Here is a 27,907-nt window from a genome sequence, read left to right as displayed (position 1 = left end):
GTGCGTGCGTGCGTGCGTGCATTAGGTGTATATGTGTGTATTAGGTGCTGTTTGGAAGTAGATTTTCGGTGTCATCGTAGTTCTGATTTAAAAGCCAATTTGACAAAGTATGTTTCACCTCAAATTTATTTAACTTGTTAATGTTCACAATGTTATTAACACACGGTTGTAGATTATGGAACAACATATATGGTACTGTCGAGATGAAAACGTTGTTTTGTGCGGGACGACAGGACAGACTATGCGTTTTTTGTTTTGAAAGTGTCAGGCAGTACTGGTACCCACCAGAGGGTGCTTTCGTAAAACTGCACGAAACTCAAAGAGTTGTCTCACTGTGAAAACTCTAGAGATAGAATATAATTATTTATTAGAAATCTGTAAGGTTCGGAGTGAATGACTTTGAGAATAGCTCTCTGTGCTGTATCAACCTTGATAAAAGATCTTTTAGTAAATGTAAATTTTAGTAAATGGCAAAATAATTGAAAAAAAAAAAGTTTTATGAGACGTATACTTTTTTTTATAACATCAAGTGACGGGACGAATAAGTCGTGCTCGTGGTGGTAAGCTACATGCCTGTCCATAATAGTTACAGTGCCACTCAGAGCTTTAAATTGCAAAGGTCTAGGTCTTGAGACATAACTTGACAAGTTCTATGTGCCTGTAATTTCTCCAGGACCCTTACCCTTCAAAACCGGAACACAGCAATGCTAACATTACTGCTTGGCGGCAGAAATAGGTAAGGTGGTACCTTGGACGAACTCTTTCACAAGGAGTTCTACCGCTACATTAGGTACCTCCCAAGTTTTTACCTTGCTCGTACAATCCTGACCGTCCATCATAAACATGTGTTCAATCGTACAATCGATTTATATTAAAATTTCTTGTTCCAGCTTCGACGTGCGCGGCAAACATCTCACAGAAGCCCGTCACTGGTCCGCGCCAGAAGTTTTCGGTCCACGAGCACATTTCTCCGTCGCCGCACCCACAGCCGCCTTAGTAGTCCGTGACGTCAAACGTCGTGACGAGGGCGTGTATAGATGCCGAGTCGACTTTAGAAACACACAAACCACCAGTTTTAGATATAATCTTACTGTTGTTGGTAAGTAATTCGGCATTATTATATATATATTTTTGAGTAATTTATTTGTTGCTACTTCCTTCAAAGTACTCAATTGTTAAACTGTCATTTGATAGATTTCTGAACCTGATACTGAAATATAACAATCAACAATGTTCAGCCATCTTTGATCTAGGTCATTGCCTGTCTTTCAAATTTTTCAATAATGAATATCAAATTTTCTATCATGACCTACCTATATTAGAAATTCAAGCAGAATTTCTACACGTAAAAATAAATTTACTACTTGAATAATTCGTGTTCCTTATTTTCGATTTCGTTTTTGTTAAACACACCTACGCCTTCTAAAATACTATCTTGAAATCAGAACCAAGCAATCTAATTCGGCAACTTAAGCTATTTATATTTAAACTCCCATTTAATTTGGAACTCCTGAAGACTCCATTAATCACATTCCCTTATCAAGTAACCAAATATTGGTAGTTCGAAGCTCATACGTATTCATAAAGTACAGCTACCTCGCTTAATTGTTTGGTTTCGAGCCGTTTCGGAATTTACGTTCAAGCTACGGCATTGTTCGTTGGACAGATATACGGCCGCAGTAACAAGCGCCTACTTGCGCCGCTTAAGGAAGCTCCTAACTTATAGGGAAGACTTAGTTGTGTACCGAAGTTTATTGCTTCTCTTAGAGCTCGAGTCTCTTTACAGTTGATAGTATTGTAAATTCAGTTGGATGCTTGCCTTGGGAACTGTGGCAGGTGTAAAATGCTACAGCGTTATATGTTCCTGTTACCTGTCCTGTGTAAATCTTGTGTGCGTATTTAATTCTTTATATAAAATAAACTAAAACATAGCGATTTTCCGGCGGTCATTTGTTTCTTTTCAATTTGTTCCTTTCCAAAAAAACTTTGTTCTAGCTAGAGTAATACCACTCTTCGAAATACTTGTACCAAATACTGTGAAATTGTTTACAAACTTTTAATATGTCGAAGAACAAAACTGGTAAACGAAGTAACCAAATAAACAATGTTGAAGTAATTTTGCATAACGAAATGCGTTGATTTGCATCTCATGATGACGTCATTTGGACTCTTCAATTGATTGAATCTTTATTTTCTCAGATGTTTCAATTTTATCATCATCATCAGTTTATTGTGGTCGGCTGCTGGACATCTGCCTTTCAAAATGTGCATCATTTTGCCTGGTCCTTAGCTTGTCGCATTCATTGCCTGCTAACAGCTTTCCAGACCGTCAGTACATCTAGGCGGAGGAGGCTCTATACTATGTTTGTCAAGTCGTGGTTCCCACTTAAGAACTCGATTCCCTCATCTGTCATCGGTTTCTTGACTCATATTACCAGCCCACTGTTACTTCAGTTTAATTAGTTTATTCTTCCAATTTGGTATGAACCAAAATTCAACCAACCAATCGAAATTGCGTCATCAAATCCATAAATCCTGTAATCTGAAATAACTTGATGGATCGTCTGATCGAACTTACATGTTCAATCACTGTTCCCCAACATAGTCGCCTTTTGAGACGTTCAATATTCATTAATGGTAATTAATTAGGTGAATTCAGTTTTGGTTCAGCATGTCTTGTGAACTGACACTAACGTGTGGTTAGCATACGCAATGAGCTGTTTAGCTTGGTAACATAATTTAACTTGGGTAGATTTGTTGCTTGTGTTTGTTAGAGTGACCATGATAGAAAAATTATGTTCAATACAGAGATAAGAATCAATAGAACGTTAACAAGTACAAATGTGTTGACCTACATTCCTACTATTTTACCAATTATCAAAAAATACTCTATCGTTAATAAACAATTTGTATGTGTTGGTATAGTATAAATAAATAGTATGTCTTAGATCCGTTCTTTTCCATCAAAGTTTATTTATTATCTTTACCCTAAGGATACTTGCTAGTTATTCCAGCGTAAAAGTCGCAAACCTACAACTAATCGAAAATTTCGTTACAAAAACACGAACTCTTAGTAAGTCTGTCATTCAAGTTTTACTTATCTTATAACTTGGTTTATCCACCAGCCATCTGGGCTACCCTACAGGGAATTTCTCTGGGTCTCTCTCGACCCATTTAGCTCACCTGTGCTATACATACAATCTTATTTGTTGGTGTATTGAACGGCTATTCCACAAAGAGGTAGTAAAGGCACTAAAACGGCGCCTTGTGATACACCTATGCACCAAATAATAAAGCCGTGGGAATTTGTAGTGAAATATTGATTTCGCCTGCCACTGGTTAATATCTAGTGATCTTATCGCGATTGATTTAATATCCTTGAGTTTACCAATTTCATTAGATTGTAAGGAGTTTATTGATGCCATGTGCAATATTTTGCACCTGATTTGTATTTTGTTTGACAATTTTTTTTTTTATACATATGAAACTGTATTTGTTTTCTGAAACACCATCAAGTCAAGGATGACTAATACCATCTCAGTGAGACGTATTTTGGTTTTTTTTAAAAAAAAAACGCGATTTAAATCCGAAAAAATAGTTTCATTCCGTTTAATTCGATATGCGAGGAAGTTTGAAAACTCTTGAAACAGTCGCAGGCATACTTCAGTTTTTGGGATTCGTCGTAGTCAGTTTCTTACAGTACAAATTATTTAATACATTTTATAGGATGCCATAACAGAATTAAATTGTCTACAATTTATATAGTTAGTTACTCAGTGCTATTTACAATATTGATGATTTTTTACTCAATATAAAACGTAATGTATGTATGTTGTAGCTTTGACTTCCTATTGTTTTATTAAATTCTAATTGTTAATTACGTTATTGTATAAATTTAACTTTAAGTGTATGCTACATCACAAGTAAATTAAAAAGTGTCTAAAATAGGTTTTGGTGAATTGTGCGACTCATTGTTAACTACATTTTTTAACGAACAAGTTGATTGTAGAGTATGAATGTCCATTATCAATAGTCACGTAAATACCTGAATTTGAATCTAAATCTGAAAACCACATAACTTTTTCGAAGGAAAGTTATACCTGTTTACGAAATTTCCGTCACAAAACAATTTGTTTTTAAACATATTGTTCCTGAAATCACCGAAAGATTTATAATAAAAATATAAAACAATTACAACGTAATTATCTTTCCCATTTATAACGTTGACGATGAAAATGGGGGAAAATTAAACATTTTGCATATTCATTCTTTCTGACAAATCTTTGAAAAGATTTTAATATTAATTTAATCTACTTATAAAACCATTAGGGACTACTTCAGCTTGCGTTATGGGAAAAATATAGCATAAACTTCGGTATTTATTCATTCATTATGTCTCTTTGAATATATTTCAACATTTGTAACCTTATTGAGACCACTAAATGGTCTGATGACCGATTAAGAGTGATGTCACACGGGCGGCGCGTTGCGTCGTTACAACGTTATGACTTCAACGCACCAAGTGCCACACGACCAATGCGGTATCGCAACGTACTTACGTACCGCAACACCCCTCCTAGCTTCGTCTACTGGCCCCTTATTAGCGATGGGCGAGTCGAGTTATTTAACTCGATTAACTCGAGTTACTCCCACAACGACTTAACTCGAGCTACTTTTTTATAAACTTCAGATTAGATCGTGGCGTTATGAATGAACCACTGACGTTCACTATTTTTAAGTTTTACAAATCTGTAGAAACAAGCGTACTTTTATTACAAACAAAGCGTACTTTTATTAAAAGCAATAGTCGTGGGTTCAAATCCAAGCTCGCATCTTCTTCTTGGGGTTCCTCTCCTATCGGAGGTTGGACAACATCATGGTAATCCTGACTTTAGAAGCTGCCGCTCTAAAGAGCAAAGGGGCACTGGAGCCGAACCATTACATCAAATTTTTCAACCAAGAGTGCCGCCTTCTTCCAATACTTCGTTTTCCAGCGATTTTGCCTTATGTCTAAGTTAGTAAAGACACATTTTCTATAATATTAATCCCTTCTGGCTATCGTATGACGAGTCTCTCATGCCTGTACAAATGGGCCGTCGACTCCGGTCGCAACAATCGCCAGGAGGCTGTTGAGGCTGCCGCGTACGTGCCGCAACAACGACACAACGCGCTTACGCATAAAGGCGTGAAACCCGTCCGTTCGCGTCTCCGCAAACATTGCGGACGCACTGCAATGGCGCGGCAGCCCCAACAACATCCTGAACACATTGTTATATTAGATCCTTAGGGTCGTATTCCAGAACTCTACTCAATGCTCAAGTCAGGATCTGAGTATGATTTCAAGCACTGGAAATACGACCCTAATGGCAGGGACTTGAGTATGATTTCGAGTGCTTTAAACCATACTCAGATCCTGACTTGAGCATTGAGTAGAGTTCTGGAATACGACCCTTAGGGCGCTATATGCCTTTTGCGTATAGTGGATCCATAAGTTGCAAGTGTAAAATGTTTGACAGAGCGTAATTTTTACGTCCTTTGTACACTTTGCAAACCTACGGATCAACATGTTTCTTTTGACTGTCAGCGCTATACGCTCCCGCTCCAAGTCCACGTTATCTTTGAGAGTTGCAATGACCCAAAGCCGCAAGTACTTCAATTCAGTAACTATGTGCGAGATTATTAAATTCAGTAACTGTAGCTATGTGCGAAAAATTGAAATTATATTATGATGAGCTTTTCGGTGAAGGAAAGCAACGTGATAAAAACTGCACGTCGAAAAAGGTCCACAAACCTCGGAAAACATCTGAAGGCTTGATACTCTCGCCTGAGAGGAGACTCAAGCACACCAGTGGGACGCATAAATGAGTTGATGATACTACGATAAAAGCACTTTTGACGTTCGATCACGGGTGGCTTTATGATTCGAAGGATATGAATTAAATGGCCGTAGCACAATCAACTGAAATTTGGGCACGGATATAAAACTCAAAGATTTGAACCCTTATTATTATAATTTTTATTGCTGAGTAGGTCGATTGTTGTATTGTACTAGACTGTTACGGCCCTTTTCACTGCCTTAAGGTTTATTCCTTTATCTAAAGACAGTTATTCAGATTGGTATAAATACTAGCGACCTTACGAGAGAAATGTCATGAAAATGCTAATAGCTTCCATTCCTCGCACTTTGAAGGTGAGAGGTGTAGATTGAAGGGCAACTGCTTATATAAAAGCAATTATAATAATGTACCTACTATTTTTCCCCCATTAACTTACTATTTTTAATAAAGTCAAAGTACCTTAATGCATATACTTTATAGAAATGGAAAATAACTTTTTTTTAATAATGGCGAAATGAAGGATTTTCATTAAATATTTTCAGTGAATCTTTTATTATAAGCTTTACATTTATATCGAATTTAATGAATAAGTAACATGTTTATAATTTATAAATCGATTTTTTAGGCTTTTGTGACCCGAGACATTGGTTTGTTTGAAAAATCAATATACGTAATTTAAATCCGCAAAAAATAGTTTCATTTCAGTCGGCCGGAGCAAAGCGAGCATGCACAGGTGAGGCTATTGTTGGCACATCTTTTGTCGTGCCCTGCGTGTCCCTTCCTCTACTACTCTAATACTGCTGTTCTCGCACAGACATCTCGCGCTTTATGTTGCTCTCGCGTAAGTCGCGCCCTATCGTGCCAGCCCTATTGCTCACGCGAGGACCTGTACAACGCCACTAATAAGGCTGTGTCAGTCGCTAAGTACTGGTCATCACAAACATAAACATCTTATTCGACACGCTAAGAAGAAGATTTTCAACTTGTAAGCTAAATTAGTTACATTTTCCGTTCCGGTCTTTAAGGGTAAGGGTACTAGTGAAATTGTAGGCACATGGGAATCAATTTATGCGTCAGGGTAACGGACGTAGTGCCAATGCCTCTCAGATCTTTACGATTTTAAGCTCTAAGGGTCGTATTCCAGAACTCTACTCAATGCTCAAGTCAAAACGTGAGTATTGCAATGAGCACTGAAAATCATACTCAAGTCCTTGCCATTAGGGTCGTATTTCCAGTGCTTGAAATCATACTCAAGTCTGCTCAAGTCCTGACTTGAGCATTGAGTAGAGTTCTGGAATACGATCCTAAGTGTCACTGCAACGTTATGGGCAGGCCTATGGCTTACCACCCAGGCGCACGACTTTTTCGTCCCATCACTGGATATAAAAAATAAATTAAACAATTATTTTTATTTTTATTTATTCTTTTATTTAATTATTTATATTTAAGGGACAATGTAGAATTGCAAAATGTTTAAGAGACAACTCCAAGAGCATTCTGAACGAATTGTTATGTTGAACACTTAGAAAGAAATTTTTTTACTGAAATCCACTTCGATAATTACTCCGTCATGTTATTATAGAAATAAATATTAAACTATATTGTACTCACAAATTAATGTATTATTTACCTTTTGATATATGCATGCCTCCGAAGTTCCGTAATTATTGACTTAACACCATAGACAAAAAATGCAATACTTGAGTGGACTCTTTCATTTTTCAATTTTAATGAAGCGATGTGCTTTTATCGAGCCAACAGATTATGTAACGAAGATTAGTCAAGGTGATAATTTTTTTACCTGTATAATTATAATAAATTCTTATTGTTTATTGCAATGAATCGTTAGATTCTTCTTCGTATGTATGGGAATCATCACTTGAATCCTCATTAATATTAATTATTTCTTGAGTACACAAACTGTCAAATGCAACATCACGATCTCATTCAGACAATATCTTCTTTTTTGAATCCGCTCACAATCACGATTAAAACTTCTTCGTAAATACAATCGATTGTAACAAAAAATCGGATCGATAACGAATTAACACATCACTAATTGATTAAAATTTCAGGTGTCAAAAGTAAAAAAAAAATCAATTGTAAGTATTATAATTGGTCAATATGTTTTACTGTATCAGCCATCGATCGCACGTGTTGTTGCGAAAGACTAATCCAATTAATGAGCGGCATGTCCGGTACGTAATTACTCCGAGCCCATTGGGAATCGGCCATGTTTTATTAAGAGCACCCAAATTACCAGGAATTCAACAAATTGTACAGTTGAAAACTTGATTTTGCTGATTATCATTCCATGAAAGTGTTGATCCTTCATTCCGATTGATTGTTTGATATCGCTTCAATATTCTAATTGACATACAGAGCCGTGGTAACCTAATGGATTGACCTGCCGCATCTCAAATGGAGACCGTAGGTTTGAATCTGGGCTGGAAATCCTTAGTTTTTCGGAATTGACGTACGAAATTTAATTTGAAATTTAAATTAAGCTTTACGACGAAGGAAAACATTGTGATGAAACTTGCATGACGATGTTTTACAACCCTCGGAAAACGTGTGAAGTCCTTAACCCGCATTGGGTCAGCGTGGCGGACTATGGCCTTAACTCTCAGCTGATAGAAGACCTGTGCCTAAATTTCTTTTGTACAATATTACTTTAAGGAATTATGTACTTTAGCATCATTTAATATAACCTCAATTATGAATTGTTCTAAAGTTGTATTTTGGGTTTACAGATCTATCACAATTAATTTCTTTATTCACTGTTCTTGAAAGAGTTATTATTCCAAAATGTTAACTTCCATCAAAGAATACTTTTAACTTTTAACTTACCGGATTGAAAATATTCTTCCTTTTCATCTCTTTGGAACTGACATCAATTTTGAACTTCAGAACTTCAGTCGGACCAATACCAATTCTTATTACGACGGTTCTAACCATACGCGACCTCATTATTTTCCCAATACATTTTCACTGCCAAAAACCACTTACACAATACATTTACCTCATGCCTACAAAAATTCTCACCTACTTCGTTCCCTTGGCAAACTAACCCGTCATGTTGGCGGAAAAGTAATATTGCCAACAGTGCTCGATCACTCGCTGACGTCAGTCACTACGTGCGAATCTATTATATGGAAACGTTTCATTCCACTCTCACTTCTACCACCTATAATTTTACTCTTTGTATTCTAGTCTACGTTCGTCTTTTTTTCTGTTGTTCACATGTTTAGTTGTGTTTCGTTTTTTAACTTTCGTTTTTTTTTCAATTTTCATCAATAGTTAATTTATAACGTATTATGATGACAAAAAACCAGGGTGGCGTAATGGTTTGACATACCGCCTGCCAAACAGAAGGAGTGGATTCGAATCCAGCCTCGCACTTCTAAGTTTCTCAGAATTTATGTACGAAATTTAATTTGAAACTTCCATGAATTTTTCGGTGAAGGAAAACACCTAGATGAAACCTGTACGTCGAAGAAGGTTCACCACTCTCCTAAAACGTGTGAAGTCCCCAACCCACATTGGGCCAGCGTGGCGGACTGTAGCCTAAACCCTCGCCTGAGAGAGATACTCAGGCCAAAAAAGTGGGACGTATAAATGAGTTGCTAACGGACAATTATTATTATGACTAAAACACAAAGCTTCTCATTGGTTAAACTTTATCTCATAGTTGTCGTTGTCTCTTCGTTGAATGTTAGTGTTGAACCTACTTTTGCTGTTTCAATATTTTTAAATTGGTCAATATGTTTACACGCTTTCTTTTCAATTTATAGGTATCTATTTTCGTTTCAGCATTTTTAGACTGAAATTTAAAATATAATTATGGAACTAATGTCTCCCTGTACACTATATCATTATCAGTCTTCAAGATCATTCTATGAACTTTAAATTTAAAGATAGACATCAAACGGTTTTATACGAAATACACTCCTTCTTTCTTCAATGTTCGCTCTCAAGTTTTGACAGTATGCAAAATATATTTAGTTAAAGCTTCTTGAGTTACACCAAGCCCAAGTCGTAGCTTCTGAGTAGAGTTTTAATAACTCTTTCAACAAAAGTGTTGCAAAGTATCAAAACCATAACAAGTAATGAAACCCACTAGTTTTAATCGCAACGATGCCGCACAAAATTCAATTTAAAATTCGAATTCTCGACGCGCATCCGATCGTATCGTTCGATTTCACGCCGAGTTTAGCACGGCTGTTTGTCCGATCGCTTCCTTTCAAACGTGTTATCATCTTATTGACGGGAATCATGCCGACAGGATTGTGTTTTAAACTTTAAATCACTTTGAGTGGCTATCAAAGATCCTTATCGTGGAGAAAGCGAGACCTGATTATCTGCATAGTATAAGTTGACGTCATAGAATATTATACTTGTTTTATTCACTCTCTCTCGCTCTCTCTCATTTTATAGGAATTTTTCTTTCTTTTTTCAAGAGTTATTTTTACTGATTTTCTGTTTTTAGTTTAAAGTAATTCTTAATATTTATTTTGAAATTACTTCACTAGTTTGTTATAATTATTAGTGCAAAGACCGAACACAAAGAAAATTTCCTTCGATCTGACAGGACTCGAACTTGTGTCTGTACGCCAATCTAGGACAATCGCTCTACCAATTATGCTATAAGTCGAATCTACAGACCTTACGCATTTCTTTATGCGTTTGTTACAGATCTTTATTCTTAATTTTAATGATTTTTTTAGCTGCAGCGCCACTTGCAACAAAACTATGAATGTTTTTCTTCACTCAACCTTTACTAGAGGTTAATAATTCTTCTTAAGAGAATATTATACCTACGAAGTTTTAAGAACTAAAGTTCATCATCATTCTACTAAACCTTTTTTAATTAGAACTAAAATATTAGTTATAATGCGAAATATTTTCGAGGAGTTATATTTGCATTGGCTAATGTAATATATGTTAGTATACCAATTATTTTACTTATACTGTGTTATCTCTTTGTTGTCTTTCTATTAAGCTTAACGTTTGCGAAGTTTGCTTCAAATTTCAATGCAAATTCGATTCTATAATCAAACACTTTTGGTAATTGTATAACAACATTCTGTTTAATTAGTTTTTAACTTTACCTGCTAATTCTAAACATATAAATATTTCTTTTAGACAAATTCGTTTATTACTTCAGTCCAACTGCAGTCCAACCTTTCTTTTTTATTTTCAAGCACACATACAACCTGTTACAAGCATATAAAGGTATATCGAGTATCTCGATGTCAATTTCTAAACCTAGGACAATGACACTTGTGAAAATCCAATACGGGTTTTTAAAGACAACCCCCATCTCCGCCCCTGCATTTTGAATCGTATTAGTATTTACGTTAGCGCTTTCTTTTGTTACTGCGAAGAGTTATCACGGTTAAGAGCGATCTATACACATTCATTCTCACACCTACAAGCACGCACATACAAACACACAGCCGTTCACAAAGTGTCATCACCATGGTTTATTATAAGATTAGTTACTTTAAAAAAATTGAATTCTAAAGGCTGGGAGCCTGGAAACCTGTAACACAGGTCTACTTGCCTGGTATGGACTTTAGTCTTTCGCTTAGATGTGGTTGCACATGGCGACTTTTAGCAGCCATACAAACGTGCGTTCGTGAAACGCGCGATTGCATCGCTGCACTTGCGATTTTAAGGCGATTGCATCGATGCAAACACGCGACTGCATCGATACAAACGCGCGATTGCATCGATGCAATCGCCTATGAATCCCAAATATAACGATGCAATCGCGTGTTAGTATCGATACAGTCGTGCCGCATCGCGTTTGCATCGCCACTTACAATTGCGTGCGTGTATAAATAAACGATTAGCTACTGCATCTATACTGCATCGCGTTTGCATCGCATTTGAATCGCTGTTAAAAGTCGTCGTGTGCAACCGTCATCGTGTATTCCTTTTGTGAAAAATCCTTCAAACATGCTTATGCCGAAGCTCAAAAGTCGAAACAGTTGCTGCACTAGGCAAATAGTTCTCCACTGCTTAAATAAATGTTAGCCGATTTCAATTATTTCTGTACTAAGGATTTCTATTTGCATCTCTTCAGCATTACCTATTTTTAGTACTCGTCCGTCTGTGCAAAGTCAGATAGAAGCTAAAGCCAATTGGGCTTTAACTGGAATCAAGTGAAATAGGACTGTGAAACCAACCAATTAGATACAAATTACAATGCAGTTTAAAATCGTAACTTTGACCCTTACGACATTAGAATAGAGGATCGATGGACTGCTAGGTTTGCTCGTGTCAAAGTATAAGGGTGATATACATTTCTTTTTTTTTTAAATAAAGTATCTAGACACAAATCCTATATTTATATTGTCTTAACCATTATCCAATACCTGTGACCGAGAAAGCCTGTCGACGATGAGTAATATTGTATTTTGTAGAATTATATGTATTTGGGTGGTACTTGATAATCAACAAGACCTGGATTAGCTTTTTTATATATATCACAGCTCAAAATTTTAGCTAATTCAACCTGTTACATCAGAAAATATCAGGCTTTCCAAATGCTCTACTGTAAAATCGTGACTTTGCATATTACCGATTACTCTATGCTGCCGTCGAAATGTTTTCAACAGAATGTCCCATTAGTAGAAAGTAATCGTTTAAATCTGTATGATGATGAGTACAGTATATTTTAATCGAAAAAATTCAAGTATCATATCGTATTTCTCTGATCCACGTTAGCTAGCAACAGTATGTACAGAGCCTAAAGCTCAGCTCTCTAATGAAATGGTGTAACCGATCACCTGCGATGTATTGGTCTTATTAATTGCTTTTGGCTCGGCTTAAAATTTGTTTGGCTTAGTTTCATTGCGGGCGCTCGATTGATTCTCTTTATGGTCCGTTGCTGTGATCGATCTGGCTTTCGGACAGATTTTGGACTGGTGTTTTAGAGTTAAGCTTTTGATATGTTGTTTACAGTAGCTTTCTGTTTCTGTTAGGAATTTCTTTATCCTTATTACCGAGAGGAAAATATTAATATAAATTCTTACTACCATTACAAAGATCGGCAATGCAATAATGACAATTGTATGTTTCTGTGTTTTTCAAAACGATATTTCTTTAATCAAATGTTATTTTATTATCTGCACTGCTGTTAAAGTATATTACGGAGGCATTGACTTCCTACAGATCGCATTAATGCCTAGATGTTACTAATATTGGAAGACAATATTTTGAAGTAGGATAGTAAGACATTTTCAGCTCTAAAATCAACTCTCTATTGCAGTGCCACCAGAAAAACCAGTAGTGGTGGATCGGTGGGGACGCGTGATCAACACCACTACCCTCGGGCCTCATGAAGAGGGCGATGATGTGCTGCTTACATGCCGAGTACTTGGAGGTGAGTTGTACATTGTTTGATAAAGTTTTTCATTTTTTTTATGATACCAAGTCACGGGATGAACAAGCCGTGCGCCTGATGGTAAGCGACACGCCTGTCCATAACAGTTGCAGTCCCACTCAGAGCTTTGAAACACAAATACTTGAGGAACACTGCCACTGTGCCCGTCACCGTGAGACATAAGTTGACAAGTTCCATGTGCCTATAATTTTACCATAATATCACCAGCACCCATACCATTTATAACCGTAATTAATGCTCACATTAATGCTTGGCGGGAGAAATAGGTAAGGTGGCCGTGCTTCCCTGGGCGTACTCTTTTACAAGGAGCTCTACTGCTACAGTTCAGGGTTCAATTCCTACGGAGATGCCTGCACCGCTTAATTAATTTTGTATAATAAGCGGTAACTTTGCTAATTGTATTATGTATCAACTAATTTAGTGGATAAGGATAACATTGAAATTAAACCTGAACGTCGGAGATGTCTAAAAAAACTTCGAAGATGCATTAATATCCAAAGGATACCTAGCAAATGATGGTAATGATGATGATGATGGCGATGATGACGTGGTTATTTGCACGGCACTAAATAAAAGTGTAGAAGATGTAGCGTAACTTAATTAGTCTATGGATTCCATCTCTTGCCACCGGAAGATATTAATAACGGAGAACGATACGGCATAGTTAATTGACTTCATTATTCAACTAGCTATCGTATTAGCTATCATACTAGTGTTTATGAATATCGTTTAAAACCGGACGTAGTTATGCCAAAACGCACTGTGGACAAACTTCGGAAACAGATAGCTAATTACTTTTGAATTAAAAAATATATATTGACATCCAAATCCATAAATTATGTTCTTAAGTGTAATGGCATCTATTAATTATTTTGAACTAAGGCCAATTCATTGCCTTTCATGAATCATCAAATAACGATATGATATTTAATTCTAATTAATGAGCATTAAGAATTACTTGGTTATTGCCAACAATGTCCGTGTACTAGCGTACTAGATGCGGCGTTCCATACACACGCTGCGTTTCACTGATGTGCGGTGAAGACACTGCACATCATTTAGTTGGTTCTCAAACATTATAGATGGCGGACGCAGATGCGGTCCTCTTTGAAAATTGATTTACATCGGTGTGTTGCTCACATTTCGCTATTTGACTGATTGTGTAAACATAAATTTAAAGTTTTAAATTATTCACATTGATTCGGTAAGTAATGTTGTGGTTTTTGATTAACTTGTGCATTATAATATTTGATAATCTTGAAATATTCTACAAAATTTCACACTATCAATCTCGTTTTGCAAGCATGTAATGACGCGTGTTGAAACAAGACAAAACATATATTAACGAGCAATAGAGTGTTTTGGCTACACAATGACAGAGTATGTATAATATGATTATTTTTTATTTTTTTAATAATAACGCGTACACTCAACATAGCCCTGCATTAGAGAAATTCTGTGTCGCAGGTGCCATGGACACATACATAGACATCCACAAATTACACCCAAACTCACGAGAGAAATAAATGTAGGCCATACAAACATTTGCGGACATCGTGGCAGTCCGGCATGGTAACCGTTCGGCCACGGAGGCAGTTAAGTACTAAGGTACCCGTTTGTATAAATTGAAAAATATAAAAAATGACTAGGCTTTATTACTGAAGTAATTTGTTTTTCTTTTTAGTAATATTATAATTATAAATAGTAAGCAGAAGGCCCCTGGGTCAAAGCAAAATAAAATGTATTGTGCAATCCATAGCGACTTTGCCAGGGGCTTTACGTTAGTTCCCCAACTATGTATAAAATATATCATTGGTAAAAAAATATATCAACATTCAATATTATCTGCCAGTCTAGCTCATTCCCAATAGGTATAGACTGTCACGTCTGTCCATGGTATCGCGGTACTGATATTCTTTGATAAAATTCAACACTAAAACAAAACTCTATACACACTTTTCTATGGATTGAAGTCGTTAGTTACTGTAGAATTTTAATTTAGAATAAATACCTAATTTTGAAATCATATACAAATAACGATTTCTTATAATATAGTAATGATATGGAAGCGATATGATGTGATATGATGGATGGTGGAAAGAGCGAATGCGGATAGAACCGTCGGAAAGGTTGACCTCGGCGAACATATCACAAGATGATTGAGGATGTCCTTAAAAGGTCAAGTCAAAAGTAAGAAAAATAAAAAACCTGAAAATACCAGTGAAAAGGGTAGAAGTTTATACTTTCTGCCTACCTCAGTGGGAGATAGAAGTAATTCTTCTTAAGGCAATTGCTAACAAAAGCACAGATTACATTACAGTGACTACGTCCAATAGCTCTGACGTTCACGTTGCGGGTCTAGTATCATAATAACGCACACACTCAACATAGTCCGGCACTAGGGTAACCCTGTGTCGCGGGTGCCATGGACACACACATAGACAACCACGAACTACACCCACACTGAAGAGGGAAATAAACATTTATACAAATATTTTTCCCGGCCCGATAATCGAACCTGGGACCTCTGCGTGGCAATTCGGCATGGTAACTGCTCGGCCACGGAGGCAGTAGTAAGATTTAGTATTAATAAATATTCGTCAAAAAAATACTTTTAATGTAAACGCTGTCTCCTAAGTTACCTATCCCTCTAACAGACCTTTTAGTTCTGTGAGTCATCTTACGCATTCATCGGAAAAAATGTTAAAGAGTTGGAGATTTGCTTGAAAATTATCAACTTTAAAATAAGCCACTACTTAATTTCGTCACTTAACACTTTTCTCCGTACTTTTGTGCCCAGAACCAAAAAGTCATATAAGGGGTCAGTCAACATTGGGGTGCAGACTGTACGTAATACATTAAAATACAACACGCAATATTGTAATATTTTACATCTCAACGAACGCCACCGGGCGATCCGATTGTGGTTTGTTTTTCGTTCTTTATGTAGAACAAAAAATCTATGCGACCAAAAGAGTTTTTATTCTATCGCTACACCCTAATTCTTGTGACTTTATCGTTTACAATATAAAAATTATTTATTGTACCTACACCAAAATAAAAACAAATACAATACAATTAAATAAACAGTAAACGATGGCACAAGATTAAGCGATTTCTGTCTGACAACCTTATTTTACTATGTGTTAAATTGAAATATACCCTTAAACTTAGAATAATAACGCATAGAATGATAGTTTCATATCAAACGAACTGTCACAAGTGAGGCAAAAATCAAATTCATGTAGGCTACTTTTAATAGTAGGTTAATTTTCGGCTTTAGTGAATATTTATATAAAAATACAAGTTGAAACGCGTTACTTCCTTGTGGAATGTGATGTTAGTATCTATTTTATGTTTGTATAACGTATTTTTACACTCATTTAACGCACATTTCGTCATTTTTAGCTAAAATTCTTGATCTGTTCGCGGTGAAAGTTGACCTTGAGCACTGAAGGCCCGCCCGCTCGTGTAGGCCCTTTTGGCGCGCTTCAATTTGCCTCACTTAGCGTGAGCGGACTAGGTTTCTATGCGTTATTATTCTAAGCCCTTAAACATATTTGGTTTTTTTTTAACACATATCGTCAGGTCTTATATCCGAGTCATCAGATGCTACAGATTCTTAAGAGTCACGATCCTGTGATGCTCTTACTTTTTTATTATCTATGGTCATAATTTAAGAAATATTTTAAAAGAGATCAAAAGAACATTACAGTGACACACCAGACAGACTAAAATGTTATGAGAAGAAAGAAAAAGAACTAATTTTAGACATTTATAAAAAGGAAGGCCGTCCTAAACGTCCACTCGACCTAATAACCTACTTACCACAAAATTCTTTTTAAGGGGCGTTCACATTAAGCTGCCAGTTTTATACTAAGCATACATATGGGGTTTGGAATAATTTCCCGACAACAAAGCCGATGTGAAAAACCGTCTACAAATTCGTTCGACAAATTCATGTACGATTTCTGAAATACATTCATTTCGATTCCTGCTGCCCGGGTGCGGCGCACAGATTATACCGGCATGAATATGTGCAACACACTTTATATTCTGAAAAGGTTCGTAAAACTGGGACGTTACATTCATGTTCGATCTCTATAGTTCAGCGATTAAGAAATCTAAGCTACGTGACTCGTTCTCCGGTTCCATTCCTGGTTTAATAATAATAATTCGTTTATTTGTTTCAAACAAAGTATAGCAGAAGAAGTTACAAATAATAATATTTTTTTAATAAAGAAATCGACCTTAGCAGTGTGGAATTACATCAGTTTGCTAAGTTTTATTGAAATTATTTAACGGACAGTGGGTGAAATGCAATAAAACGGATTCCTCCCCTAATTTACTACCCTTGTAGGTGGAATATTTTCTTTAGATTTGAATCGGTTCACAAATGTCGAAGAAATACTGTGATTTTGAACCTACAGTGATGAGCAGAGCAAAACGCATTCTTTAGTACGTGTTACGTACAAAAAATTTGAAGATGGAAGCTTTATTAATGATAAAATTTCACTTGCTTTGCTAGTCGCAGTATTCCGTAAAACTGCGTTTTTGTATAAAGGCAGTAATGTATTGGATACCATGAAAATGTCTAGTTACACATGTTAATTAAAGACTACATTAATAAGAATGTAATTGAATTGAAATCAGAATAATTTCGAAAACAATTTTTTTTTCTGGAGTGAGTGTCGAGATTAGTGACACTATAGTTATCGTATCGTGGTAATAAAAAGAGAGATCACATTTATTAATGAGAAACCGACTTGAGCCGGTAAGAAAAAGCTTTATGTTCTTGCATTAAGAGCGAAAAAGACGTTGAGTGATAGGCTTCCGCTCGGAGCACCGCCATTACGAAACACACAATGTAATGTGGTCATGGAAAAATTTCCATTTTGAAAAAATCATATTTTTCAGCAAAATAAATATTTTTCCGGATATTTTCTCGGTATGTTTGTTTTAATCTCACATTTCATGTTGATACCTGTCAAAAGTTTAAGATAATGACGGCCGCCGTGGTCGAGTGGCTTGCACACCGGTTTTCATGGTGTCGCCATCTCTGAGGTCCCGGGTTCGATCCCCGGCCGGATCAGTGTAGAAACTAACTTTTCTATATAGTCTCGGGTCTGGGTGTTTGTGATACCGTCGTTGATTCCGATTTCCATAACACAAGTGCTTTAACTATTTATATAATAATATTACGTAGTATTTATTTGTTTACTGAACGAAAATGATGGAACAATTGAAAAGGTTTTTTTCGCTGTTGTAAAATCATTTTAAATCTCGTTTTTCTGTAAGTGGCTTTTAGTTATACAAGTTTATTTTATAAGTCAAGCTAAATAAAACTTCAAAAGATATTCCTAAACGTAGAAGAAAATATGAGCCTTCGAAACAATATTTTTTCAAGTTTTCAAATTTTTCATGTAATTTTCCGCAAAAATTTCCACTATTCGCAATTTTTCGGAAAATTACCCAACAGTGTAATAACCCCCTTTTACAGGTTATTTGTACTAACATCATAAACAACAAGTTTTATTCGACGACTTCGACAATTCATCACATTTTAACGCTTTCATGCAAAAATAAAAATCTTTAGATATAACTATCCCTCTATGGGGCTGCATATGTAATTTTTGTTGTTTTATTAATCGCATTAACTATTCAAAACATATGAGATGACTTATACTATTGAAGTTAACAAAACGATAGCGCGTTTTAGAGTACAACTAATGCCATCTAGCAGTGGTGCGATGGAACTAATTGCATGTTAAAGTTGTGCTTGTTACAAGACAAGTGTAGTTTGATTTCATGCTGAAACCAAATTTCTTAAATTATGAGCACAAAGAACAATCTAACAAACTACATATATAAGGGCAATCTGTGGACTGAAACAGACCGAGAACTAAAAATTTTGACCTTGCCTTCATTATATATCTATGAAACAGCCTTGTTTATACGACGACACCCACAACTTTTTCCTGTAGTTACAAGAGCACGACGTCCTAACCAACTACGCCAAATAAATTGTAAAACGTCACTATTTGAGAAGAGTATAATTGTAATGGCACCAAAAATCTATAATAAATTGCCATTACAGGTAAGGCAGAATGAAAATTTCGCTGAATTTAAACGCACATTATTTGAGTATTTAATTGAAAAATCATTTTATACATTAAAGGAATTTTGCGAACTAATTTCACATTAATTAATTTATTATTTATTATTGAGACGAACGTGACTGTATGACATTGATTTATTTACATTGATTATTATCTTATTTAAATTACTTTTGTTTTGATGTCCTAACTGTTGTAGATTTTAAGACTTAGTCCTGTGAAGGTGGAAGCCTATAATCAGTGGTTTATGACTATTTAATGATAATTATTAGTGTTATTTTATTATTATTATTTGGAAGCATTGGACAAGTATAATTAATGATAATAGTATAATTCTAATGCCTTGATGGTACGTCATGGCGACCATAAAATAAATATTATCATCTTTATTGTACCCATGATGACGAATAAAATGATTTGATTTGATTTAATGATTTGATTACAATAAAATACTATGTATTATCTCTTTGGAAAAGTGACTGTTTATGATTTTTCTGATTACAAGCACAAGTAAAAGTAATCGTTACCGCGTGTGCCTTCAGCGACATGTCACGACAACATTGATTATGAAAACGCAACAAAATGTTGCTTTAAAAAATATACTCTAGAATTTAGAAAATTAATCTGAATAGCTAAATATTTCTTTTATTGTCTAAGAATATATTTTCTTAAAATACACCTAAGAAATTCACCTAAGAACTCAATGTGCACACAAAAAAACTTGAATTCATTTAAGATTATTTAAATTTGATGAAAGAGATCAAAATTTTTTGATGTTTCCAATTAATTGATTAGAAATGAAATAAAATCTTGAAGTGAACGTATTTCATGCCCTATTAACAATGTCGGATATGAATTTTTGATTTTTTTTTTAAATTACTTTAATCACCTTAAAATGGTTATAATTCTAGTGCTTCTAGCATTTTGCAGAGTGAATAATGTAGGTTATGTTGAAAGTGGCCAAATAACATGGTCGCATAGTACTATAGATCCTTATTAGCCGGGCGGAGAGGTTGCGTACCCGCACGGATGTACCAGATGCGACTTTGTCAAAGGGGAGAGCGAACGTTTTTGATTACAATTTCTTATGTTCGTCGTGGTTCGTTTTGTTAGTAAAATGGCACGATAGAAACGTATCCAAAATATGGTGCCAACCCTCAGAAGCAATATTTGTTTGTTAAAACAAGATTTATCCCGAAAATAAAGAAAGATTGGTAGTTGTAATTTAAAAAGTAACGATATCAGTTTTCTAGTACGTACATTTTAGCTTTGATTTATTTGAATTGTGCATCCAAAAGCTAATGAAATAAAATTAGAAAAGCATTCAGTTTAAATACAAGTTTTTATAAATAAAGGCTATTATTCTGCATCGCTAAATAAATACCCTCCGTATTAATACCCGCAAAAACATCTGAAATAAAATGCAGTAATACACCGCAAATCCTGCACTTAAAAAGCACTAATGAAATTTTTGGTGTAGTTGGATAAATATGATAATATTCCGTTTGAGTGATTCTAACGTTTACCATGAAATTACTCCTTAAAGTATAGTTTATAAACATATATATTCAGGGTAAACTTAAAAAACGCTACTTACGGTTTGTTTTCAATAAATAAACAGCGAAATCACCAGTCCAAACAATAACACACACGATTGTCGTCACGTATATTTGAAGTTGCTTATTTTTTTTAATTGACAGACCCAAGCATTAAAAACTTTATGGTTTGCTGGAGTAGTTACCGAAATAGCAATTAATATTAGTTCTTTTACATGTTATAACTTCGATATCCGATAAATCGGTATAAAATCATCACCGGCATCTCTAGGTGTGGTATGCGTCTATGGCTGCATGTATCGCGTGAGCGGTTATGTCAAAGTAATCTTTAGTTTTGTAAAAATCTTCTTCAACAATTAAAATTATGCAGTAGTTTTGTTTTGTGTAGCTTTTTAATTTATTTAGCATATTAACTTATTATTAGAAATATGCTAATCACCTTTCTCAGAAGTATTTGCTGATCTGTTTCCACTAAAAGACTTAATATACGACGCATTTTATGATGATTCAAAGAAAAATTTAGGAATCATCATAGATAACAATATACACACATCAAAAGTGTCTAGGGATCAAGTGAATATTTTTGAAATAAAAATTATTTAAGCAATATTTACCAAATCCAGTCTTCCAGGACGACTTCTTACTTTAATGCTTATGTTTTATTTAACCGCTTACCCCTATATTTAATTAAAATAAACTAAAATTGATGTTTTTGCAAATTGTGGGAAAAAACTCAAATTAACGGCGTCAATTAAATGACAAAAAAATGGCGAAAATGATGATTTTGCTCATTTTTATTGTAAAGATAAGAAAATTAATAATCTGTATTTCCACCATTAACACGAATCACACAATTACAGCGATTTGGCATGCTTAAGATGAGTTCATCAAAATCACTTTGAGGAATGGCCGCCCATGTGTTTTGTAACAAGTCAAAATATTGTTGTAGAGTATGTACGGTATGCATACTCGGCACAGCTCTTCTTTGAAGCATATCCCATGCGTGCTCAATTGGATTGAGGTCTGGCGATTGAGCAGGCCACGGCAGAACGTTGATACGAGCTTCGGCAAGAATGCGTGTTACGACTCTAGCCGTGTGTGGACGTGCGTTGTCATGCATTAGTTGAAATGAATCACCCAACTGGCCTCGCAAAGGGATGATAACATCTGAAACAATCCTCTCTGCGTAAACTTGAGCATTGAGGTTACCCCTGATCCAAATGAGATCGGTTCTTCCGCCGATCCAAATACCGGCCCATATCATTATTGTTCCCCCACCATATGGATGAACTTCCTGACAATATCTCAAACGTTCATGACGTCCAGATGTTCTCCAAACTCGAGTACGTCTTGTATCCGGTCTCATACCGAAGCGGGATTCATCCGAAAAGCACGCATAGCGCCAGTCTTCTTCCTCCCAGTTTCTGTGTTCGCGAGCCCATCGTAAACGGGTCCTGCGATTGCAGGGTGCAATAGGTGGAACTCTGAGCGGCCTTCGGGATCGCAGACCCACTTCACGTAAACGATTTCGGATTGTTTGATCGCTTATTAGCAAGCCTGAGGAGCTGTGGAGCCTCGTAACCAACATCATGGCGGTCATAGTACGATTCCGTCGAGCAGTATTTTGGATATACCGTTCCGGTCTGCGAGTCGTGATGCGAGATCGTCCTCCATGTCGCTCGGCCACGCTGCCCGTCATGCGATAGCGCGTCCAGAGGCGACTTATGAGGCTCTGTGTAGTGTTAAGAGTGAAAGCCACAGCACGTTGCCTGGAACCAGCTTCCAACATTCCGACCGTTCGCATCATCACTTCTCGGGTTAAATGATGTCGTCTCTCCATAATAATGTAAATTGTTTCGGTTCCGATGCAGATATTGTAATGATTTTGTCAAAACGCTATAACTCATTTTTATACAAAACCACATTGACAATCGATTTTCTTCTTATTATCGAATTTTAAATAATATTCCTTATTTAAATGTTAAAACTCACTAAAAAGTATCAATAGCGATACAAAAAAGTTAATATAATTAACCCTAATTGCAGCAATACTCTTAAACGTACTTGATCCCTAGACACTTTTGATGTGTGTATTTACGAATTATGTGTACCTGTCATGATAGTAGACGAGAGGCTGTTGCTTTATTTCCAAAGAAGATATGTTTTGGTTATTTTTACGTTGGTAAATTTTCGAAGATTTCGCTGTATTGATCTAATCTATTCTCTTGAAAAAGCTTCTCTATAAGAAGTACTGTATTATTTTATTTCTTTAGATGTAAGATTTTTGTATATTCAATAAAACTGTAGAACTGATTTTGAATTATCATCTAAAACTATTTTTTTCGGGATCTTGAATTGCGTATATTAGCTATTAAGAACAACCAACATTTCGGGCTGACTAACCACGGGATCTGCAAGGGCCCGAAACATTGGTTAGTTTGAAAAAAAAAAACAGACATCGGCGATTTAGATCCAAAAAATAGTTTCATTTCCTATGTATAACGGAAACTATAGACTTAATGAATAAATTACCTAGATTTTAAAGTGATTTGCATTACTACAATGTGAATAAAGAGTCCTAATTTTTAGCAATCGCGAAAACGAGGAACTAGATGTTATTAACCTATTTATAAATCTAGGATGTATTAAAATTCAAAATTCAGATAAAATCAGCGTAAAATTCAAATAATGGCTGTTAACGTGGTAACTGTAGGAAAGATTTAATGATGTTCATTGGTGAGCTATTTGTTACGTCATGTAAGTTAAGAGTATATTTTATGATTTACAATGACGTTAGTAACATATCCAATATAAAAAAGATTACGTATCCAGTTAACTTAGCTGTATGTGACACATCCTAACTAAATAATATCTGAACGTCATTTAACATTGTTGTATGTGCCACGTCCGACAATTAGAAGTTAACCACTTCCAGTCAATATTGTCAGAGGTGCATTTTTAGCCTAAATATAAATAAAAATAAGGATTTCTCTTACGGGGGATCGAGAAGTTCAGAAAATAAAGAGAAAATATAAATTTTGCAACCCTCCTCCCCATAGTTAATATTTTATGCACATTGACAACTTTGAACTGCACTACTGCTGTAAATTTGCTATTTTATAGTTCCGACAAGGTTAATAGCCTTTCATCCACGTACATAACTGTTTTTCGTAACCAGTTACGAAGCGACGATTATTTTTCTTTCTTTCACAACTGATAATTAAAAAAGAATATTTTATCCACATTCAATAGGGCTTGGCGATATGTCTAAATGTTAGAGTAAAATTGTATTAGAAAAAAATTAGCAATATTTTTGTAATGACAATATTTTATTACTTTTAATAAATATTCTTTCAGAATTATCAAATATTTTGAGAAATTGCTCTTTCTTATTAATAGAATTCCTTTTTTTCTGTGTAAGCTTCCCTCTTATGGGCTTCCCACTGACCTTTGTAATTGCGTCTCGGATTTCTTGAGCGAACATTCGATTCGAGTGGTCTTAGAAGTCTACTCTTCCGAACATCGGGGGATAGAGTTCCTCAGGGTCTGTCTGATATGATATCAATGATATGTTAATTCCAAGTACCTTTGCGTATGCTGATGACAACACAGTTATAGATAGGTACAGGCAGCAAAGAAGGTTTAGATCCTTTCCAGGGTGAGGCGTTACTTTACACCTGGACAGTTGCTTCTGCTGTACCGGTGTCACAAGTCCGGTCGTGCATGGAGCACTGCTGCCACCTTTGGAATGGCTCTGCTACATACCACCTGGTAACCTTGGATTCAATTGACAACCAAGCCAAGAAGTTTATAGGTGACTCGGAATTAGTGGAGGCGAAGCTGCAGAGCCTTGAACACCGTCGTAAAGTTGCCTGCTTATCGGTATTTTACAGGGTATATCACGAAGAGTGTGCGATGGAATTACACGATTTCATTCCGCCTTCCCCTTTCCATCACCGGGGGACTAGGCGTAGGCTTGGGTTCCACCCCTATGTTGTGAATATTCCAAAGATTCGCACGAAGCGTTACGCTTCCATATTTATATGGCGAACGGCTATGAAGTGGAATTCCCTACCTGCAGACTTGTTCCCTGAACGTTATAACATGGGAGGCCCATTCAAGGCGAGAGTAAATAGGCATTATTTAGGTGTGCATGCTCCATCGTCGACCTCATCATCACTTTCCATCAGGAGAGATGGAGGTCAAATGCGCACTTACATTTTATAAAAAAAAGTTATTATGTTTTGTAAGAAGTCATAGAACAAAATTTATTGTTTATGATGTTAGTAATAATACAGTCCTGCTAGGTTATTAGTATTTTACAACCTTGTATAGCTTTCCTATCAATATGATCATATGTTCTTGTTATATAAATATTTAAAAGTGGTATACGATTTTTTTGTGTATGTGTTTCAATCGTTTCTATTCGCACGAACTTGAAGTTTATTTGTTCGAAAGAGCTCGACATAAGAACGCTTTTATCGTCTCAATGTCTGAACAAGCATTGATATTCTTCAAGTATTTCTTTGTTATATAGATACTTAATGATGTGCTTTAGTACTAAGAACGGAGATTTTGCAGCCTTCGATGTAATTAGCGCATCTGCAAAATTACGATTTTTCAGTAGAGAGTTTTAAAGTTTCTTGATTACTTTTTTGTATTTAGGTAATAGGTAAAGGGTCTTAAGACTTTATTTTGGAATGTAGATGTTTTTACAAACATTGCTTTAGAAGCTAAAAATCACGCAATGTGAAAAGACACTAAGTTCTACTGTCGTTTGTTTTTTATTTAACATATATTTTGATATTGGTGCACGAAAAGCTTCCCCGCACAACATGCCATCCCTTTTCTGTGCGTGTGGCGTACCCTAGGTAATAATTAGTGAGCACCTTAAGCTAATTGGCAAATTCTTTCACCACGACGGCAAGCATTGTAGTATATGCCATCGATGCGATAAGAAGAAGAATTAGACCTTAAGGGATAAACGACATATAGTAACAGTAGAGCTACTTTTGAAAGAGTTAGTGCAGGGAAGTACTGCCACCTTACCTTACCTATTTCTGCCGCTAAGCAGTAATGGTGGCGGAGCTGTAAGACACGCTCACTTCCCGACACCGAAAAACGACGTCATTCCAGTTCCCAATAACCTAAGCGGCTGGAGGCACCGGAGGATATCTAGCTTATCCTCTACTGGCTCTCCGGGCTAGTGCCAGAGATGCCAGTCGCAGTGTCCTGCGACAATGTTTAGATGGTGTCTCCTCGCTTCAGGCCCTCAATTAGACTGCTTCTAAGACGCACTAGCTGCGCACGAGACACATGCAACCGGGGCGGACATATATGTTCGTGTCTGCAAGTCACCACAAACCCCAGCGAGTCCATACCCAAATCCGAGTCCTCCAGAGATGCCCATGAAGGCGTATCACTGGAGGAGGGCTATACCTGGACGCCCGCTGTACCCTGGTCTTGCCGTCGAGCCCGTAATCTCTCCGTAAAACCCTATCTCTCGGGTCGGTATATAGGGACTGTGTTGTGGGACAGTAAAATGTATAGTTTTTCGAATTTAAACTTTTTCTACGTTACCAAACAACCCTTTTTTAAAGTATTTAACACTCCTAACAAAGTCCATTCAAAATTAACTTTACTTAAAGCACCTATAGCATAAATAAACAAATAACGCACACACTCCTAGCTAGATCTCTGTGTTTTCAAGTACATAGAAAACCCTCTAAAATCACAAAAAAACAGTCGATCCATCCTAATACATGTATTTGTATTTAATGATTCAAATTATTTGTATGAAAGAGCTACTTTCTTTTCATTGAAAATTAAACCTTAGGTTGTTATTTTACGGTCCCGCATTTTATGAAAGCTTTGCACGTTCGTGTCCAAACGTGTTTTCTCCTAAAACATTAATCATAACAGAGGATCAGAATGGAATATTCTCAATAATGGACATTATACTAATTGGCAATCACAGCAAAGGAATACCCAAAGGGGACATTTTTCCTACCTTGTTTGCATGAAGACAAGGGAACCCTTTTATCCTGTAACAGGGACTATAATGTAATGGAAAAGGTACTATAAATCATGGGAGGTGTAAGATGTATTTCAAAAGGGTTAAATTACTAACCTCATATCATTATCAACTCATTATACGTCCTACCGCTACGCAGGGGTTCTTTTTTGTGATACCATGCGATGGAACGAACAAGTTCTGCACCTGGTGGTATGAATTAAAATCGCAAAGATCTGAGGGGCACACAGTCACTGTACACGTCACCCTAAGTCATAAATTGACAAGTCCCTTGTGCCTTTAATTACACCAGCATCCTTAGTCTTTAAAACTGTAACGCAGTCATTGCTCAATTACCGCTTAGCGGTAGAAATAGGTAAGATGACAGTACTTCCCCGGTTGAATTCTTTTACAAAAAGTCTTACTGCTACTAAGTCCCTTTTAAGGCTTCAAGGAATAGTCCGCCACGCAACGCAAACTGGACACTTTTTTCAGGTGTTGTCAACCTTGTTCCACGCTTTCTGTTTCTACGGAACGTCTTCTTTTTTTTCGACGGAAACTTTAGATTATTACAATTTTTTTATTCACCGTTAGTAGCTAACAGGTATTAACACTAAACCAATGCCTCCAATAAAATGCTACGCTAACTTAATTTATCGACTGTTCTATTTTTATTTTGTTATTTGTTTCTCTGTTTTTCACAAAATTCGTTTTTTATTTCGAATTTCGTCATTTGCTTCTTTATTTTTTTCACAAAATTCGGGGAGGATATATAAGTAAATAAATATGGCTATTTACACCAATAACAGAGAATGACCAAAAATAAAGTGGGCATAGTGTTCATTGGAGGTATTGACATATTCATAAATATACGTAGCTTAGAAATTAAAGTTATAAGTATATAATAAAATTAATTAATAATACAAGTTATTGAATTGCAAAGCAACCGTTTTACCAATTGGTCTTTTACC

At 35.9% G+C, this 27,907-nt stretch overlaps 1 protein-coding gene across 1 annotated transcript in view; it reads left to right on the top strand.

The window, feature by feature from the left end:
• The first annotated feature begins 175 nt into the window (after positions 1-175).
• LOC113226134 (nephrin-like) overlaps positions 176-27,907 on the top strand; it is a 465,840-nt gene continuing 438,108 nt past the window's right edge. Inside the window, exons 1-3 of the mRNA XM_026458662.1 lie at positions 176-192; positions 891-1,099; positions 13,117-13,230. Of these exons, the coding sequence (XP_026314447.1) occupies positions 176-192; positions 891-1,099; positions 13,117-13,230 (340 nt within the window). The remainder of the gene's footprint in view (positions 193-890; positions 1,100-13,116; positions 13,231-27,907) is intronic.

Source organism: Hyposmocoma kahamanoa, unplaced genomic scaffold (assembly GCF_003589595.1).
Source record: "Hyposmocoma kahamanoa isolate Upper Pololo Valley unplaced genomic scaffold, ASM358959v1 182, whole genome shotgun sequence".
Taxonomy (NCBI): domain Eukaryota; kingdom Metazoa; phylum Arthropoda; class Insecta; order Lepidoptera; family Cosmopterigidae; genus Hyposmocoma; species Hyposmocoma kahamanoa.
The sequence above is the reverse complement of the archived record's forward strand: the minus strand, read 5'-3'. Positions and strand labels throughout refer to the sequence as shown.